Consider the following 21150-nt stretch of genomic DNA (forward strand, 5'->3'; position numbering starts at 1 on the left):
ATAAGTAAAATAGAAATACTACAGAGTAGTCTACAGGTTGTGGTAAACACGCCTTGCATAAATTTATTCGTATGAACAGAATTAAACAGCCGCCGTTGCTGTTTATGTTCCGTTGTGCTTGTCGTTGCCGTTGCCGTTGCCGTTTCTATTGTTAATACCGTTTTTGTTATCGCTTTCGGTGTTGCTATTGTTCATATTTATGAAAAGTAACTTTTTAATAGTGCGGTAAATCTCATAGCTTTTTAAAAATGTCAAAGAAAATAAGCTCAGAAAAACTACAATTGGTAAACAAATTGCATACACTGGCGAGAAGTTGTAAAATTTTTCGAAGGCGTGTCATAGTGCGCGGGTATGATGACTGCAAGCTGATGTAGTCGAGATGCGCCCATACACACGTGTCAACCAAGGTTACCATTACATATTCACTGTTATCGATGTTGAGCAAGCATGCATGGGCTGTACCATTAAAGACAAAAGCAGTATCGAAGTTGCAACAGCGATTGCAAAGATCTTCGCAATAATAAAAGATGTCCGAATAATCTTCAAACTGATAAAGGAAAAGAATTTTACAACGCAAACGTGTCAAAAACTCTTGAAAACATAATATTAACTAATATTCTGCACATACACTGTAATGAAAGCGCTCAGTTGTCGAACGGTTTAATCGAACGCTTAAAAACGCTAAGTGTGGAAAATGTTTACACTCAATGTGTAAATTATAAATGGTTTGATTCACTGCAGCAGCTCGTTTTGGGATTATAATATGCGAAAACATCGGAACTATTGGCATGCGACCTGTCGATGTTACCTCCCTGCAAACGCAGGCAAATCCTTGGCAACGGCCTATAGCCGCCTAAAGATTGCTGCTCCAGCACGGTGTTACACCGCAAGGGTGCTAAGTTCGTTCTCCGGAGAGAGACTTTATGCTTTTTGGGAGAATAAAGTCGCCTCTTTGATATTTCTGTTCACTTCTTTATTTCCTTCCTTCCTTTTTTACACTTGTCGATTAATTAAAGATTTCACGAGATTCTGGTTAGCGACTGACTGTCCGGGCCGCGGCTGCCCCTATATATCTCCTATCGTTGCGCAGCCAAAAATCATGAAGCAAATTCAGCGGAATCGCGGGTGGCAACCGCGACTGGCCTCGGACTTCGCGTCCCGGCCGGAATGCCGGGTTACCTTGATCGGCGGTATCTGCCGATCAAGCTAAACGGTCATAGCGCGTGCGACATTCCGACGTTATTCCCGAGCCTCTCTGCTGCTAAGGGCTTCCGATATATCGATCCTCCTCAGTAGGGAGAAAGAAAAAGGGCTGAATGTTTCGTTTTTTGTTCAAGCCTCTTTTTCTTTTACAAAATCTCCTTTCCTCGGGGAGAAGACGTTGAGCTTAGATACGTCTCTTTTTTTTTTTTTTTTTTGATTAATTACAGTTTATTTTTATTACAATATTTTTCCTTATTATAATGATTATAATAATGGCCGTGAATACGGTTACTGTTGCAATTTAATCCTACGGAATATAGCTTTATTATTGTTTTTGTTCTTGCCGCAACATTATTATTATCGAGTTCGGAACGCATTTTTGTTTAAATCTAAGCTTAGTTGTAAAGTAGTTCGTTTTTGCCTTCGTACAATTGGTTCTCTTGTATGTTTTTTAATTGTGACGTAATTTTAGCGATGTTGGTTCTCATCTTTGATTGGTATCATAGTGATATTATATGCTGGTATACAAATATTAATATCGCTTTCTCCTAGAAGAGTTTTTGAATGGGTCAGAGGTCGTTTGTATTTATTGGCACGCGTCTCTTAGTATTATTTTACCGATCTGGATTATATTTATCTTTTTACCTCGGCTTGTTGTTTACATCTTAGTTCAAATTGTGACGCGGTCGATATAGCCATGCTTGGGGCTCGTTTAGCGCTGTCCATATGCTAACATTAGGATATGATATGGCGGGTCTCGCATTTCTCGCTGACGTCCCGGCTCGGTGAGTGCTAAGACTTCGCAAGGTGCGTTATCTGGATATGTGGTACGTCGCGAAATTGTTTTCGCATATGAGTTTTTTACTTCCGCGGATACAATTATTAATTTCATCGCGGGTTAAGGTTATGTATTTGTTATTTTCTTTATCTAACGCGATATATTCGTGCGCGGGTTTTAATTGTTTTGAAATGTTAGCGTGGTCATAAACGGGAAACGGAACGACCGCTTTTAATTCGTATGTCGGGTCGTGGTGACGACTGGAACACACTATCATCAGAGCGTTGTGATCGCGGTAATGTGCTGTAATCGATATAGATTTTCATTTGATCTCCAGTTCTTAGGGTTGGTATCGAACGGAATTGTGATCCTTCGGGTAATTGAATCGTTGCGTGTAGGTAGCTCTGTTATAATTTTGTCGATCGGTAATAACCGTGTGTTAATGATGCCTTTTTTGTCCAGGAGATAAAGTCGATGGTGTCTGTATGTCAGCCGGTAGTCAGTCACGAAGTATCTTTAGTGTGTTAAGGTGTTCCGTCATCTCCATCTTGCCGCGTTACTCTATCTATCTGCTGACTTAGGGAGGATGGTCGCGTTCGTTATGCGGTCGTGTTGCTTGAGTTTAATCTCTAATTCTTGTATATGGCTTAGTGTACCGTTTAATATTTTAAGTTGATTTTTCGCTACGTGTTGAGTCGTTTGCTGGCCTGCAATTAACAGTTGTAACTGTTCCCGGATAATTCTTTTCGTCGTTACGTCCATTATGCCGAATAAAGTTTTTCCTACTGTGCCTACTAAATCTATGAGACCTCTTTTAACATGTTGGACTTCATAGGTCGCGGTTAATCTATCTAATGCGGTTATTAGTTTATTATTTTGCATTGTAACCAACATCGCTAAATTATGACATTTTTCTTTTAATAATTCGCCGTTATATGCTTCGTGTAGTTTATTACAAGCATTTTCCGCGTCGTCGACTTGGTTTTGTATTTTTTTAAATCTAATTTCAAAGTCGGCGATGTTTATTATTAATACTAATTTCCATGTCGTGTCGGATAGATGGAGAAGTCCGTGGTCCTCATAATATAATCCGGGTTCGTGGGTGAATTGTGTAATTGTATAAGGTGCGGCTTCGATTGCGCCCTTCGCGGTGGTGAACGTTAATCTGAAATGTTCACTGGTTAAGTATGTGTGTGTGAAGGTGTTAACGTATCGTGCTGGATAGGTGTGTGAGTTCGCGGGTCGTCTTCATCGTGGGAATGAAGATGCAGCGTCGGCTAAAGGTACGTACTTTTTATCTTTGGTATAGGGTTCTATGCACGGATAACAATTACTTTCTTGGAGCTTTGGTTTATCAAAATTCGCTCTCGGCTTTAGCGTCAAAGTTTTTTCGCTTGTCTCATTAGTAAGTCTCTGACGATCGTTAAGGGAGCATCGTGATTTGTTTTAGAGAAGGAAAAAAAAAGAGAAAGAGAAAAGTAATTGTTATTTCGTGTGTAGTTGTAGATATGTATGTGTGTGCGTTCGCGTGATTTATTGTTATTTTTGTGTTTTTGTTTTTTAGTGGAATCGCAATCTTTTTACTACGTATGTGAAGAATGTTATCTAGCCTTTCGGCCTCGTGTGTGCTCGGAATGCGTGGGGGTGAGGAGCCGCCACCGCATTCAATATCTATGGCACAAATTGGAGCCGAGTCTGCGGATGCAGACGACGAGGGATCTGGAGTATCGCAGGGTGGTTGTCGTCCCTGGTGACTATGTTGGTGAGTTGAATTATTTCGTTTTATTATACTATACATGGTTTTGTTGTTGCTGTATGTATATATATATATATTTTTTTTTTTTGCTTATTGCCTATTTTTTTTTTTTTTTTGCTTATGCTTAGTGTTCTATGAACGCTTTTAGTCTATTTGCATGAACTTTAATTGTTTTTCTGCCTTTTTTTATGCTAAAGTTAACATCGCTATGCTTTTGTACTATTATGTACGGCCCTATCCACAGCGCGTCTAATTTCTTGGACCGGCCGCGTCGAACCGTCTCGTCGTAAAGAAGAACGGAATCTCCGACTCTGAATTCGCGTTTTCGGGAATCTTTGTCGTAATTTTCTTTCGCCTTTTCTTTCTCGGTTTTCGCGTGATCGTGTGCGAGGGAGTTGGAGGCCCGTAATCGTTCGCGTAATTCATTCGCATAGTCGTCATACGAATACGTTTCTTTCGGCGCGGTCTTCAGTGCTGTCGGTAATGTAGCACGATGTCCGTAGATAAGTTCGAAGGGGGTTAATCCGGTTGCCGTATGCGGGGTTGTGTTATAAGTAAACATTGCATATGGCAACCATTCATCCCAATCGGATTGATCTTCGTCGATGAAATGTCGTAGGTACTCGGCCAGTGTTCGATGCGATCGTTCGAGTGCGCCGTTAGTTTGCGGATGATATGCAGTCGTTTGTATTTTTTCCATCTGTAGTAGTTTACAAATGTTTTTAAAGATGTTGCTCGTAAAATTCGTTCCTTGATCGGAAAGAACGTATTCCGGTATCCCGTGTTCGAAAATTATTTGAGTCACGAACGCTTTTGCTACGGTCGCGGCTTCTTGGTTCGGGATAGGGATCGCTTTACTAAATTTCGTGAGATTGTCTTGAAACGTTAGAATGTATTTATTATTATTGTTCGTTGTCGGTAGCGGTCCTACTATGTCTAGGGCGCATTTTTCGAACGGTTTAGTCGGCGTGTCTGTGATTATTAGCGGCATTTTTGTCTTCTTTGATAACTTATTTTTCTGGCACTGTTCGCATTTCTTTATGTATTCCTCTATGTCTCTTCGCATGCCTGGCCACTCATGCTGTAATCTGATGCGGTGTAGTGTACGTGTGATGCCTTGGTGTCCGCCTATTGGTGTGTCGTGGTATTCATGTAAGAGCTTCGCTTTTTCTTCTGTTGAATATGTGTTCTTTTCTTTTAGCACATATATTGGGAGCTTTTCTTCTTGCTGCGGGGGGTTTCTGCTAAGCGCGTCCGCGTTCGTGTTCTTCTTCCCGTCTTTATGGACTATTTTGTAATTATACTCTTCGAGTTTCAATCTCCACCTTATCAGGCGGGACCCAGGATCATTTACGTTGAACAGCCAGATCAATGGTTTGTGGTCTGTTACAATCGTAAATGTTGTTCCATAGATATAGGGTCGGAAATGTTTCACCGCCCATACTATCGCGAGTAGCTCCTTCTCTGTCGTGCTGTAATTTCTTTCAGCCTTGTTTAATATACGGCTTGCATATGCAATCGGATGATCCTTTCCTATCTCCCCTTGCGAGAGGATGGCTCCGATTGCATGATCCGAGGCGTCCGTTGTGACGATAAACGGGCGCGTGAAATCGGGGTATTTAAGTATCGGTGCGGTGGTTAAATTTTCCTTTAATATTTCGAACGCATTCTGTTGGTCCATTTCCCACCGAAATTTTTCGTCCTTTTTCGTGAGCGTTGTCAATGGTTTCGCGATTTTCGAGAAGTCTTTTATAAATTTCCTATAGTATCCGGCTAATCCGATAAATGATTGTACGTCTTTTAACTTTTTTGGTACCGGAAAATTTTTTACCGCGAAAATTTTGGAGGGATCGGGTCGAATTCCATTTTCAGTTATTAGATGTCCGAGGTATAGTACTTCTTTTCGTAAAAACTCGCACTTGTCCGGTTGCAATTTTAAATTATTTTCTCGTAAACGTTTCAAGACGGCTTCGAGTCTCTTGTTGTGTTTTTTTAGCGTTGATCCGTAAATGACTATATCGTCTAGATACACGAGACACTTGATACCGTGTAGGCCCGATAAGACCGAGTTCATCATGCGCTGAAATGTTGCCGGTGCATTTTTAAGTCCGAAAGGCATCCTGTTAAATTCATAATGTCCCTCGGGTGTAGAAAACGCGGTTTTCTGTTTATGCTCTTCCTTCATCTGGATTTGGTGGTATCCTGATGCCAAATCCAGGGTCGTAAAATACTTCGCGTGCCCGAGTTGATCGAGTATATCGGTCATATTTGGAATAGGGAAGGAATCGCCTATTGTAATGTCGTTTAGTTTTCTAAAATCGACGACTATTCTTAGTTTCGATTTTCCGGATGCGTCGGCTTTTTTGGGGACCACTAGTATGGGTGCGTTCCACTGACTTGCGCTGGTTCTTATAATTCCTTCATCGAGCATCTTCTTTACCTGCTCCCGTACTTCTACCTTATGTTTTTCGGGCAGTCGGTAAGGGCGGCAGCTAATTGGCCTACTTTCCTTTTCCGTGATAATTTCGTGCGCGACAGAGTCAGTAAAGGAAAGCGGGTCGCCTGGCAATTGGAAAATGTCGCAAAAGCTTTCGCAGATTTTTAGCAATTCGCCTTTTTCTTCTTTATTCAAGTGTTGGATTCTAAGCTGCTTTTTAACTTGCTCTCTTCGCTGCTGCACTGCGGCTATATTTGGCTTATCTTGTAACGCGAGCGCGCTGACCGTGCACAATTGTGGCTCCGCTTCTATGTGTACGGCGGGTGTATGGAATGGCACGGCTGTGTCTCGTGTGTTTAAAATGCTTATGGCACAAGTATTATTTTCGGGGGCTACTAGACAATTGCCTATGAACACGCCGGGTTGAAGTTCATCGGCATATATTATTCCGATCTGGTTGCTGTCGGTGACGGCTTGTATTATTGTTTCGCTTCTCGGTGGTAGCGTCGTGCGTATGTACGGTTGTAACGGGATCGCGGCGCGGTTAATTATCAGAAGCCCGTTCTCGACGTCGTATACGGTGCGTTGTGCTTTAAGGAAATCCATCCCGAGTATCCCGTCGTACGCAATGGGAAATTCGTCGGGCACCACGTGCATAACGTGCGAGATCGTACTGTCTCGCAAGTAAATTAACACGCGAGTTGTTCCTATTGTTTGCGCCTTATGTCCGGTCACACCGGTTAGGGCCATCGATTCAGTATAAATCGGTTTATCGCCCTTCAGCTTCCCCACTTTGACGAGGGTGATAGCAGCACCGGTGTCCAGCAAGAACGTCATTTTACCGCCCGTGGCTTGCAATACGGGCAGGGTGACGAGATCCAAGTGACGATTTTTGTTGTCGTCTGAGATGTGCGACACTTGATAATCTCGCGCGGGCCGCGTCTCATAACGTGCCTCGTTATCTACGCGCGTGTCGTCGCGTGTCGGTTGTCTCGTAGGCGCTCTCGCTCTCTCCTCCGGTAAGGTTGAATGTACCGTGGTCGTCCGTCGGGGTGCTCGCGGGGGAGCTCGGTTATCGCGTCGTGCTCCTTGCGATATCTCGCTGTCCCTTTTAAACTTGCGGCATTCTTCGCGCGTGTGATATGGCTTGTTGCAGTAATTGCAAAATTTGTCCGTGGTATTAACGCGCGGTGTATATTCGGCTCTGGGCAAACCGTACCTGGGCGCGTACCTGCCGGTGCGGCACAGAAATCCCGGGTGCCCCTGCCTCCCGCATCTGTTGCATGTGGGTATGGGTGGGCGGGTTGCCGGGGTGCGCGGGAAGTTTCGCTCGATGTACGCTCGCTCGTTGTATGCGCGTAGGGGTGCGCTACGCTGCCTTTCCTCCGCTGCAGCTCCTGCTATCGCTTCTTGTAGCGTCCTGTAGTTTCGAGACCGGACGATTGTCTGCAGATGCGGCAGCAGACCCGTCTGGTAATTGTTCAGCACTTGTTTCTGGAGCGAGTTCCATATCCCGCGTTTTTCGTCCGCCGTGTAGCTGGAGCCTTCGCTCAACGCGTCATATAGCTCGGTTACTAGTGTGTCGGCTCGGGTTCCGTATGCTTGCGCGCTTTCTCCCGTACGCTGACGTAGCTGGTTGAATTCCAGCTGGAGATGGGCTGTACCTCGTCGCTGTACGTAACCCTCTTCGATTTCGCGTATGAATTGCGCGAAGTTTAGGATTTGCTTTGATTCGAATCGCGAGAGCGCTCGTCCCGTAAGTTTTGTGTAGAGTATAGCCGTCAATAACTCATCCACGTCTTCCGGGTCTACTTTTCGCGCCGCATATTCGCATGCTTTAATAAACTTTTTAACGTTGTTTTCGCTCCCGTCGAACGAGGGTATAAATCCGATTGCGTTTTGCAGTGTTAAGTATTGCCGCGGGTTGTTGAGAGAATGCCGCACATCTCTTTGGGGCCGTCTCGGGGGTGGCACGGGTTGCTGCAAGGAGTCCGCCGTCCTGTTGAGCCTGGCGCCGTATCTTTGCGCGAGATATTCGTTTTCTAATCTTTCCACTCTCGTTGCGGTCAGTGATATCGCGTCGAGTATCGTGAGCATCGCATCGTCGCGCGTCGTGCCGCCTGGTCGCGAGATTGGCGAGGAGTGTCGACACGGCGGTTGCGTTGTGTTTGTGTTGGCGCCGGGTTCCGTGTTAATGATAGAGTTTTCGCCGTGTGAGTTCCGCGCTCTCGTGCCTTCCCCGCTTGCGAGCGAGGGCTCGTTCCTTTCGCCGTTATCGGTCATCATGAATACAAATCGCTGGTCTTCGGGTGCAAATATTTCGCTCACTAGTGATCCTATTGATGATCGGCGACTTTGATTACCGGATTCCTCGGCTTCTCGGTAATTCGCGAAATTCGCGTTACCCGAATACATGGGTACAGGGAGGGAGATTCCGTTCGTGAATTCGTAAATCGCGCTATCGCGGGCCAAGATTTCGCCGTCTACCGTTATTTCGCGGATAAAACTTCGCGTCTGATTCGTTAGCCTACACGGAATTCTTTTAAAGATAGGTTGTAGGTTTTCGGGCTCGGTAATGCCGTTCAACCACGATAGGCGCGACGTGTGGCAGTGTAAATAGAATTCGCCGCGGTACATACAATCTTATTCGCTTTTTCGCCCTGCATATATATGTGTGGGTGCGGATTTGCCCGCACCTCGACGGATGACGGTACCGGCATCACCTGCGGCCGGCCGTCGGCGCAAGCAATTGATAGTGCCGCGCACTATCTTCTCCCTTGCCTAGCAACAGCCCTGCTTGGCAACGGGACCCTGGACCCTGGACCTCATACCTTCTGGAAGCTCTTTCGTCAGCTTCCGCTGACGCAGCATTGCATCAGCTCGCGTGATGCATCGGGAAGTCCCGTCTTTAACAAAGGGCTGATAAGCCACAAAGAGACTTCCTCTTGCGCTTCCTTGCTGGCGACGCGTCGGAGCGTCAGTCCAGCACTCGAAGTCGTTCCGCGCGCACGCGACGATTTTCATTTAACTTTGTATCGAATCTTCTTATTTCCTTTGTCATCGTCTGAATTCCTTTTTATATTGGTTTTATATTGGTGAAATATACTTTATTGATGGTACTTTTATTCTTGGGTTATTTTGCTATCCTGCGCATTCCCTATCCCGCGAGTTAGTGAGATTCCCAAATTGGTGACCCCGACGTGATCTGAGTGTTCCGTCGCCCAAGTGACAACTTGTTTTGACTTGACTCCAAGTTATTTGTGCGCGAGTTCTTGTGAACATGGCCAACATGCTCACCCCGTCGAAGGAGATGTCCTCCGCTGAATCGGACCAGCCTGCGACAGGCGAGGCTGCCTCGGCCGATTACGTCGACCTGACTCGCAACGACGGGCCAACGGCTTCCCCTCGTGCGGCTCAATCAACGCCTCACGCGGCGCCTCCGCCGCCGCGCGTGCCTGGCACTCATCCGGAGGAAACTTCGGAGTTGGCAGCCAGCTGCCGACTTCCGGCCTTTTGGAAGGACAACCCGGAGTTGTGGTTCTTCCAGGTGGAAGCCACCTTTCAAATCCACCGCATAACCGCCGATAGCAGCAAATTCAACATGGTGGTTGCCAAGCTCGACGTCGACAGCCTCCAGGAGGTGGCCGACATCATCAAGAAGCCTCCTGCCTCCGGCAAGTACAATCGCCTTAAGGCATCCATACTTGAACGCTTAAGCGATTCCGCGGATCGCCAGTTACGAAAGCTTCTCACTCAGCTAGAGCTGGGTGACAGAAAACCGTCCCAGTTGCTTCGCCATATGCGAACTCTGGCTGGCGACAGGGCCACCGAGGCCGTTCTACGCGTCAAGTGGCTCGATTTACTTCCGGCTAGCTCGCAGAGACTTTTGCGTATCTTTCACGCGTCTACGCTCGACGAACTCGCGACCGCGGCCGACGAGATGATGGACAATGGCTCTCAAGTCATGGCCATCTCCCAGCCTCCGAAGAAGATTAAAACCGAGGCGTCAGCGACGCCTGTTTCTACGTTCTCCGAAACTCCGTCTCCCTCGTCCGAACGCAACCGCGAGCGATCCCAGGATTCGCCCTCCTCTGCCGCCGATCTGGCCGACGCGATTCACGCCTGTCGCGTTTCGCTCGCGAAGCTAATTACCTTGAACCGAAATATGTTCGATCTAATGAAGGCCGATCCTCCTGCCGAGCGCCGCTCTCGCTCGCGCGAACGTCCGCGATCGCGATCATTATCATCTTTGTCGACGCCTCCCAGCACGCGTGTGGACAAAGTGTGTCATTATCATCGGCGCTGGGGAAAGGCCGCGAAAAACTGTCAGCAGCCTTGCGATTTTCAGGCTGCCTCGTCTCCGGCACCCTCGGGAAACTAAGCTTTCCAACGTCGCAGGCGGTCCACGTTGGCAAGCTGAACTCTGAAAACCGCCTTCATGTGCGCGATCGTCGTTCGCGTTTATTCTTTCTGGTGGATTCCGGTTCCGCCATTTCTCTTCTGCCGCGCTCGTCTTGTGAAGACTCGCGCCCGTGCGGACTCAAACTCTTTGCGGCAAACGCGTCGCGCATCGACACCTTCGGACAGAGACATTTGAATCTCAATCTCGGACTTCGCCGCGATTTCGAGTGGGATTTTACGATAGCTGACATCTCTACGGCTATCCTGGGAGCAGACTTTCTCTCCCATTACGGACTCATCGTGGATTTGAGGAAGGAACTTCTGCAGGATCCGCTGACATCGCTGACTGTCAGGGGATCTCAGCTTCCGGCCTCCTTCTTCAACATTTCGCCGATTTCTCGGGAACAACTGCCGACCGGTTCCATTGCGCGAGATTACGAGAAGCTTATCTCCAGTTTTACTGATCTCACGGCGCCTACCTCCGTCGTCTTCGTGGACATCAAGGAAGCGGTGCAGCATCACATCTGCACCCAGGGGCCCCCGATTTCAGAGCGACCTCGCCGTCTGATCGGTGAGAAATTGGCCGCAGCTCGCAAGGAGTTTAACACCCTCCTTGCCAGGGGCATCATCCGTCCCTCGGCTAGCCCTTGGGCGAGCCCGCTGCACCTAGTGCCCAAGAAGACGGGAGACTGGAGAGCTACCGGGGACTATCGCAAGATTAACTCCGTTACAATACCAGACAGCTACCCGCTGCCCATCATAGAAGACCTGTTGCAGGAGTGTCACAACAGCACTGTCTTCTCCAAGGTAGATTTGCAGCGGGCCTACTACCATGTGCCTGTGGCTCCGGAGGACGTCCCGAAAACAGCGGTGACAACGCCTTTCGGACTGTTTGAATTCCTGGGCATGCCGCTCGGTCTGCGGAATTCTTCGCAAACCTTTCAACGCCTTATGAATCGGCTGCTGGATCATCTGCCTTTCGTCAAGTGCTACTTAGACGACGTCTTGGTTTTCTCCAAGACTCATGAACAGCATCTCGTTCACCTCAAGGAACTGTTCATTATTCTCCGCTCTGCCAAGCTTGCAATTAACTTGGAAAAGTGTCTCTTCGGGAGAAACAAAATCGATTTTCTCGGTTTCACCATCTCCAGCAACGGATACGAGCCTCCAGAGGCCAAGGTTCAGGCAATCAAAGACTTTCCTCGGCCAGAGTCACTTGAGCAACTCCGGAGATTCCTGGGAATTCTGAATTTCTACAGGAAATGCATTCCGCATGCGGCGGATCATCAGGCACCTCTCTCCGAGCTTCTCAAAGGAGCCCCCAAAAAGTGCAAGAAGCCTATCATCTGGTCTACGGCTTTGGACGAGGCTTTTCAGAAATGCAAGGAAAGCATTTCTCGTGCGTGCAGGCCTTCGTTCTTCAACCCCGAAGCACCTCTTCGCTTAACAACGGACGCCTCAACAACTGCGATCGGATCCTCTCTGGAACAATTTTCCAGCGGCGCCTGGACTCCGCTGGGATTCTTCTCCAGAAAACTTAGCCCGACAGAACGCAATTACAGCACTTACGATCGTGAGCTCCTATCGATCTTTGCTTCGATCAAGTTTTTCCAACGCTTCCTGGAAGGACGGAAATTCTCGATCAGGACCGATCACAAGCCTCTGGTGTACGCAGCAGCGCAACGTTCGGACAAGGCTTCGCCTCGGCAAGTCAGACAGCTGGACTTCATTCTGCAGTTCAATGCGGAAATTTCGCACATCAAAGGAGAGCTCAACCCTGTTGCTGATGCTCTGTCACGGACTTGTACCATCTCTATGCCTACTCGAATTGACGCTGGCACCATCGAACGAGCTCAATTCTGCGACGACGAGCTGCCCACCATTGAAGAGACTACTTCACTGAAGCTACAAGATCTCACCATCGACGGTCACAAGATAGCTTGTGACGTGTTCAACGGCATCGTTCGCCCTTACTTACCTGAGCCTCTACGAAGAACGGCATTTGAAGTTTTACACAACCCGGCACATCCGAGCATACGAGCTACCACAAAATTGCTCGTTTCCAAGTTTTGTTGGCCCAACATCAAGAGAGATGCCTCTCTCTGGGCGCGCTCCTGCGAGGCTTGTCAACGCTCGAAGATAGGAAAACATAACCGTACCGCTCTTGAAGAGTTCGATTGCCCGGATAATCGATTCGAGCACGTGCACGTCGATCTCATCAAGCTTCCTCTGTGCCAGGATTTTCAATACTGTCTCACAATTATAGACAGATTCACGAGATGGCCCATGGCTATTCCTCTCAGGAATATGACAGCTGATACTGTCGCGGACGCCTTCTTCAACCATTGGATCTGCCAGTTTGGAACTCCGCTGACCATTACCTCGGATCAAGGGACGCAGTTCGAGTCATCCCTCTTCAGCTCTCTCGCTCGGATCACTGGCTCCAAACGAATCAGGACAACGCCCTATCATCCGCAATCCAACGGGATGATCGAACGCTTTCATCGGACCTTGAAGGCGGCCCTGATGTGCAACAACCAGCGACCTTGGCCAGAAGTTCTCCCAACCGTACTTCTTGGCTTACGAACTGCCATCAAGAGGGACCTACAGGCCTCTCCATCGGAGATGCTTTTTGGGACAACCCTGCGACTACCAGGAGAATTTTTCACCTCTCGTTCTCTTTCTGCTAATCCCCGTGTCTTTCTCAATAAGTTTCAGAACCTCATGCAGAACATATGCCCAGTTCCGGCTTCGGACCATTCTTCAAGACGCCCATTCCACTTTCGAGACCTGGAAACCTGCTCTCACGTCTTCAAGAGAGTACACACCATCCGGCGACCTCTTGAGCCTCCTTACACCGGACCGCATCCGATCGTCTCTCGCCTCAACCCCAAAGTTTTTGTCATCCTTGTGGACGGCGTTGAGAAAACAGTCTCAACGGATTGCCTGAAGCCCGCCTTCTCTGATGTCGGCGACGCTGAAAACGAATCAACCTCCGCGGATCCGGACAGGACATTATCAGCTCCTTCACCACCTTCAAGGACTGTGACTTTCGCATCTCCCTCGGAGCAGCTCTCTAGGGGCGGAGTGGATGTGGGTGCGGATTTGCCCGCACCTCGACGGATGACGGTACCGGCATCACCTGCGGCCGGCCGTCGGCGCAAGCAATTGATAGTGCCGCGCACTATCTTCTCCCTTGCCTAGCAACAGCCCTGCTTGGCAACGGGACCCTGGACCCTGGATCTCATACCTTCTGGAAGCTCTTTCGTCAGCTTCCGCTGACGCAGCATTGCATCAGCTCGCGTGATGCATCGGGAAGTCCCGTCTTTAACAAAGGGCTGATAAGCCACAAAGAGACTTCCTCTTGCGCTTCCTTGCTGGCGACGCGTCGGAGCGTCAGTCCAGCACTCGAAGTCGTTCCGCGCGCACGCGACGATTTTCATTTAACTTTGTATCGAATCTTCTTATTTCCTTTGTCATCGTCTGAATTCCTTTTTATATTGGTTTTATATTGGTGAAATATACTTTATTGATGGTACTTTTATTCTTGGGTTATTTTGCTATCCTGCGCATTCCCTATCCCGCGAGTTAGTGAGATTCCCAAATATGTATATAACTAACTTACAATAACGCCGGTAACAGCATGCTGCTTGATAGCTGATGAGTCGCGATGTTCTCAGCTTGGCTGCTCGTATGCTTCTCTATCTCGTATTCGGTCTGCTTGGCTGCTTATCTGCGTGGCTGCTTATCTGCGTGGCTGCTTATCTGCGTGGCTGCTTATCTGCGTGGCTGCTGCTCGTAGTTACGCTGGTCAGGGGATGCTCAGGTTGCACGTCCGGCTCTCCCTTGCTTGTGGTCTTTTTCTATCTTCTCATTCATAAGTTGAATTTTCACAGATTTTTTATTTGTTTGTTGCAGAGGTCCCGCATTACCAGTCGGACGCCCAATAGACGGAAGGCGCCGACACAAGGGCGACTAAACTCCGGGGGGCGAATCCCACCGTTGCCACCAATTGTTACACCGCAAGGGTGCTGTGGGGTTCGTTCTCCGGAGAGACTTATGTTTTTGGGAGAATAAAGTCGCCTCTTTGATATTTCTTGTTCACTTCTTTATTTCCTTCCTTCCTTTTTTACACTTGTCGATTAATTAAAGATTTCACACGAGATTCTGGTTAGCGACTGACTGTCCGGGCCGCGGCTGCCCCTATATATCTCCTACTGTTGCTATGCCAAAAATCATAGCAATCAGCGGAATCGCGGGTGGCAACCGCGACTGGCCTCGGACTTCGCGTCCCGGCCGGAAATGCCGGGTTACCTTGATCGGCGGTATTCTGCCGATCAAGCTAAACGGTCGCGCGCGTGCGACATTCCGACGTTATTCCCGAGCCTCTGTTGCTAAGGGCTCGGGATATAACAACGGTTTAAAACTGGTGATTCAGTACGTGTTAGCAAATTCAAAACAATATTTGAAAAAGGCTATACACCAAATTGGACTACGGAAGTATTTACAATCGTCAAAGTGCAAAAAACTAATCCTGTGACGTACTTGTTGGAAGATTCTTGTGGAAAACCTATCGCCGGAGGATTCTATGAACAGGAATTTCTTCATGTAAATAATCCTGATGTATATCTTGTTGAAAAAGTGTTACGAAAACAAGGAAATAATGTTTATGTAAAGTGGCTGGGATTTAATAATTCACATAACTCATGGATATGCAAGAATAACGTTTTATAAGAATTTTATATAATTAAAAAAATTTTTTTATTTACAATATATAATGTATAATGTATAATGTATAATGTATAATATATAAAATTTTTTTTTACAACGGTATTTTATAATGCCCCCATGGTAATGTTTCAATAGAATCCTGTATAATATATCGTTTATCATCATATGGACTTAAAGCAGTTTTTTCCTCACGTATAGTATACACTTCGTGCAGCTTAGATCTTATACATGTTTGCTGACGCGTCATTTCTATTTCCTCCTTCAAGCATCGTGTGTAATCATCAAACGTTATCTTCTTGGCGACAACATTACTCTTAACACCTTTAATCTTTTTTGTATCTTTTTTACCATCTACTCGTAATGCATACATTTTTGCTCGAAGTCCAATGAATTCAGTCATGATCGCTCCATTGTTTTCATCTTTCATCAAACCTGGTACTTTTTTATTGACTTGTGGAATACCATACACTATGTCACAAGCGTAATCACTTGTATCAAATCTATTAATATCACGTTTCATAATCTCATAAACGTCTTCGCACTCTATATGATATATAAGACTGTCTGTGTCAGTATACATAATTTTACATTTATTTTGATAAAGAGGTTGCATGTACTCATGATGAAATTCATATAAACATGTTTTAGATATGTCCAGAATGCACATTCCAACATAGATCGGTTTATTAAATTTCACTTCAAGTTTACGCATTTCAATCGCTACCAGATTTTCGGCGAAAATGCTACGACTATGAAAATTCGGTTTCGAGATCAATGCCTCAGCACCAAATCTGTCCCCCCCAATGTGTTACGAGCCTTACATCAACATGATTACGCACGTTCTCCATAGTTTTTCCAAATACTGCATTATTCATTAATTTATACAAGTTTTTTTCAAAATTATTTTTTGCAAGCGTTCTAAATTTAGTATTAAGTTCTATATAAACACGTAGCCATGGGGATTGTTTAAATTGTAATATGCGATGTATTTTTGTAAGATGCAGTCCATGATTAATACATTGCTGTAAATTGCGATAATGAATGATGTAACGCTTCTTATCATATAAGGTTGCGAGAAGCTTGTCCTGTCGCTTACCAGGTGGCTTATCGCGCGTTGGACAGAATGGCAGGTCGGCATGCGCATCATGTAAACGTTGTGAATACTCTAAATCAACCTCGAAAATATAACCATTGGGTGAGTCTAGTGGCACACTCATCACATCGAAATTAGAAACATTGTCAACCCATTGAAAATCGGCATATGGTAGCGGTTGACACATCGCCCATCCATACAAATTATTAACATCAAAATACATTAAATATGTTGATGATTTTGATGAATCATATGACTGCATATACTTATTATTGGCACATGCATATCTGCTTGAGCATTGACTTAAACCGCCGCGTATACCACGTTCAATAAACATAACCATATCAATGTCAGTAAGAAGTTCAAATTTTACACCCGTGTGTTTTAACATCGCGTCCCACGTAAAACCTGGTAAAGTGTAATAATATGCGGGATCAAGTTTGTAACTCGCTATACAGCTGTCTCTAAAGTTTTTAAATATGTCAACTAATAACAAGACATCAGTTTTTAAATACAGATCACTGTATTCTCCGAGCGTTTGAATTGAGAATCGTTGCCAGATATCTATAGCGTGTGCATAATCATTTTTGGATACTGTATCATCAGTCAATGAGCTGTAAAATGATTCACGTGGAGGCAAACATACATCTTCCAATTTTTCAATACTGTCAACATATTCATATGGAAAGACTCCTTTACGTGTTAATAAATCAAAATTTTCATTAGTTAGATTAGAAAATTCATATCGCGACACTCGCAATTTATCTTTACTTAGAAATGATGCTAACTTCTCAAGACTTGTATTTAGAAATTTAAATGAATCAATAAACCTTAATTTTATACAATTATTTCTATTATCGGTGGTGCTTCTAACATTTTTTGTAAATGATATATATTTCTCTTTCGTTATGGGAAGCAGTTCTATAGTTCCTTCATAGGCAGTTGCAATTTCTTTGATAATAAAATGTGCATCGTAACCCGATAAATTATGAAAAACTATGGGAATACAATTCGAATCCATATAATTTATATTACAATTTGAATGTGCTGGTCCTCTATATCGACCGGTTAAGTGACAGTGATCGCGGACTCGTATGTCATCTGATACAAATGGTTTTTCACATATGTGACAATGTGTAGCTTTGTTAAAATTTTCCAACTCGTCTCGTGTAAAATTAGCCATGGGTACATTAGCTGATAAAATTGTTTTTACATTATGTGCTAAATTTTTAAGTTCCTCGGCGAACCATGCGACACAGTTATTACCGCGATGAAACCGATACATTGATAGCGACTTGTTGTATGAACAGCATACATAATACCCTATGCTAAAAACTTTATGATGTTGGTGTGCACATGTAGATGTGGTAGAGTCAGCATTCGTTTTTTCTAGGGTGCATTCCAAATCGGCATATACCACAAATGGAACTCGTTCCTTTCTAGTATAGTTGTCAAAACTTAACCATTTTTTTTCATCACATGGTAATATAATTGCGCACTCATTAATTTTTCCACAATCTACGCTGTGTACCATTAATCTTTCACTTGAACTAAAGTAATGTAAGCATCTGGAATAAAGAATATAAATGCATTAAAAATTTTTTATTGTATAAAAGAAAAAAACATTTTTTACTTACATTTTATACTTACCGATCACAAAAATATTTCTTTGTTTTACTAAGCTGTGAACTTATAAGACGTGATAAATTTTTTATCAATGAAAAATGTCCAACATCATTATCTCGCTGTGTGTACAACAAATGAATGTGTCTCTCTCGTACTTTATCTGTGAGTTGTATTGGTAGAATTTTTTTCTTCTCAATCGTATATATGTTGATGGAAATATTATTAAGATTTTCAAATTTTTTAACATGTTTCATAGTTATTGGAAACTCAATACCTTCAAGATTTAACACTGTTGCATAATGTGGATATGATATTATTCGATCCACATGTTTCTCGGCTGGGTATAGAGCGGCTACCACTGACCATGCGAAACATGCATTGTCAGCAGATTGTATATTTATCACAGCTCTTTTCATTTTAATTTCCTGTGGTAATATCACATGGCACCCAGCATGTAATGGATTGTGTTTATTTACATTTATCATCAAATTATGTATACGCGACAGTGCCCACCCGCTGTCACGTTCTTGAAATTCATCCAAGGATGTGAGAATAGGCTCGATAATGCGTGACTCGTACCACTCTTGTAGATTACTTGAACGAAAGAGTTCACAGTTTTTTGTGCACACACTTTTATTTGCAGTTTTATTGTTAGCTACAAATTCACCATTAAATACAACATTAATTTTTATATTGTTATGTTTATGCATAACATTTTGCACATGTTTTAATACAATGTCTTGCGCATCTTCCAGAAATTTGCGAGGCTCGATATAATTTGAATTAATTACCACACCAGTTAATATGCGGCTTTCAAAAGCTGTGTCAATTTCACGCCATCGAAGTTCTTTATTTTTTGTATTATGTCCAGCACCCACATGAATGAAACGTTGTTTTGTTAAATCTCTTAAACTTTCGATACGTGCAATACATGCAACTAATGATTGCTTCGCACCGATTGATAATCTTGCACGTTTATTTCGCCCTGGTCCTCCAATAATTCGATATATTCTTCACATTGCTGATTCCATGCATTAAATTCTTCTAAAGTTAATCGATCTGCTTGCGCTGTCAACTGTTGCTCTCGTCGATCCATTTTATTCTCGAGATTTCAATATGCTAAATGATAAAATGTGATGTATGCTCCACAGTTTTATATGTGGTATATAACAAACTGCTACGTTTACATTTTTAAGTAAGTTCAATGAATTCATAGCGATTATGTCAGCATTTTAAGTATTAACCTTCATAACGATGGAGAACAGATGAAACACTGGAAGCCGCCTGATAATTTTATATTTTTTTTAATGTTAGCAGTTTTGCACGTGCATATTGTGATTGTCAGGAATAAGGTCTTGAATCAACGAACTCAAGGTCTTTGTTAGCTATCTTAGATTTTGTTACCCGTGAGTCACACATATCAATATTCGCGCTACGTGACTTCTCGGCTATTCTTTTATGATCCTATCCTCATTATTCATTATCTATCTCATTGTCTTTATTCCGTTCCGATCGCTCTACCAAGACGGATGTATTCTCTTAAATAAAACTCTTGTACTTTTCAAGTTGCGCGGCCTTTTATTTACGGACCTTTTCGACAGGTTATGGACCCAGAGTGCTATACGCGAGTGCCGCAAAATTCATAACAAGCCAATTAAACTGTTTGTGAGTGCGCTCAGTAATAAAAATTATGGCAACGATGTCAAGTGCACAAAACATTGAAAAACTAGACGGTGCAAACTTTGAATCATGGAAACTCATGATGAAGAGTGTGCTGATCTGCAACGAATTGTGGCCCTACGCAAGTGGAGCGGTAGTAAAAACGGAGCAGAATCAAACTGAGTGGACAACAAAGGACCAGAAGGCCTTGGCGCTGATAACCCTGAGTGTCAAGAGCAGTCAACTGAGCCATATCAAACGAGCCGAGTCAGCAAAGGAGGCATGGAACCTACTAGTGCAACTATATGAGTCAAGGGGTCCGGTAAGGAAAGCCAGCTTATACAAAAAGCTTTACCGCATGCGAAAAGATTCGGCACAGAGCATGACGTCATACATTAGCTCTTTTTGTGACATTTCGGAAAAATTAAAAGAAGCAGGAATAGACATACCCGACGAGCTGCAATCTATAATGATTCTGAATTCTCTGCCTTCTGAATATGAAAACTTTTGCATTGCCATCGAATCACGTGATGCTATACCAAACGTAGAAGCTCTGAAATCCAAACTGATAGAAGAGGAAGCAAGACAAAAAGAACGAGATACCAATCACAGCACTCAAGAGGAAAACGACGCATTAATTGCTAAAGACAAATTTAAATCATTTAATAAATATGTTAAGCAAAACCCGCGGGATTCTAAAAATAAATTAAAGTTTTCAGGAAAATGCTTTAAATGCGACAAAGTAGGACACCGTGCAGCGGATTGCAGAAGCGAAAAGAGACAGACGCACAAAGCAAACGCGGAGGATGCGATGTCTGCGGCCGTACTCTCCTTGGAAGCGCATCACTCAAATGAATGGTGCCTGGACAGCGGAGCCACGCGTCATATGTGCAACGATCCGAAGAAATTTCTTCAACTAACTGAAGACGCGAGCTGCCAAGTATTTACTGCAACCAACCAAAGCATGAGGCCAGCCGGAACAGGCACAGTAAAGCTAAATGTAAAATCTAGAGGAAACGCAGTAAGCCATCTAAAATTACAAGATACCCTCTTAGTTCCTGAATTTCGGAACAATTTGCTTTCAATATCTTGCATGACGGACAACGATTATACCGTTGTATTTACTAAAGACTTTGCAGAAGTCAAGCGCAAAGATGGAACTGTGGCAATTAGAGCAAAGAGGCAAGGCCATTTATACGTTACGAGCCCCGCACGTATGGATGCGAACAATGTCACCGCACTGGATTCTACCCCGGAAGACACAAAACAACTTAGATGGCATGAGAGATATGGACATCTGAACTATCAGGATCTCAATAAACTGAAACGAGAAGAAATGGTCCAAAACATGAGCATGGAGCCCATACGAGAAAAATTAAACTGTGAAGTATGCGACAAAGCGAAAATCCATCAATTACCGTATACCGAGTCGACGAGCCACTCCAAAGAAAAACTCGGATTAATAC

The 21150-nt window shown here is 44.5% G+C and overlaps 2 protein-coding genes and 1 pseudogene across 2 annotated transcripts; all 3 read right to left on the reverse strand.

Annotated features, from left to right (window-relative positions):
- Window positions 1-14999: 14999 nt before the first annotated feature.
- LOC139108929 (uncharacterized) lies at window positions 15000-16091 on the reverse strand. Its single transcript, XM_070667616.1, has one exon. It carries the CDS (start codon window positions 16016-16018, stop codon window positions 15398-15400), a length of 621 nt encoding a protein of 206 aa, XP_070523717.1. The 5' UTR covers window positions 16019-16091; the 3' UTR covers window positions 15000-15397.
- LOC139109087 (uncharacterized) lies at window positions 16086-18030 on the reverse strand. The gene has a single exon (XM_070667902.1). It carries the CDS (start codon window positions 17931-17933, stop codon window positions 16086-16088), a length of 1848 nt encoding a protein of 615 aa, XP_070524003.1. The 5' UTR covers window positions 17934-18030.
- A 13-nt stretch (window positions 18031-18043) lies between these two features.
- Window positions 18044-20629, reverse strand: LOC139108930 (uncharacterized; annotated as a pseudogene).
- Window positions 20630-21150: the final 521 nt, after the last annotated feature.

The sequence above is a fragment of the Cardiocondyla obscurior genome, linkage group LG16 (assembly GCF_019399895.1).
Source record: "Cardiocondyla obscurior isolate alpha-2009 linkage group LG16, Cobs3.1, whole genome shotgun sequence".
NCBI lineage: Eukaryota > Metazoa > Arthropoda > Insecta > Hymenoptera > Formicidae > Cardiocondyla > Cardiocondyla obscurior.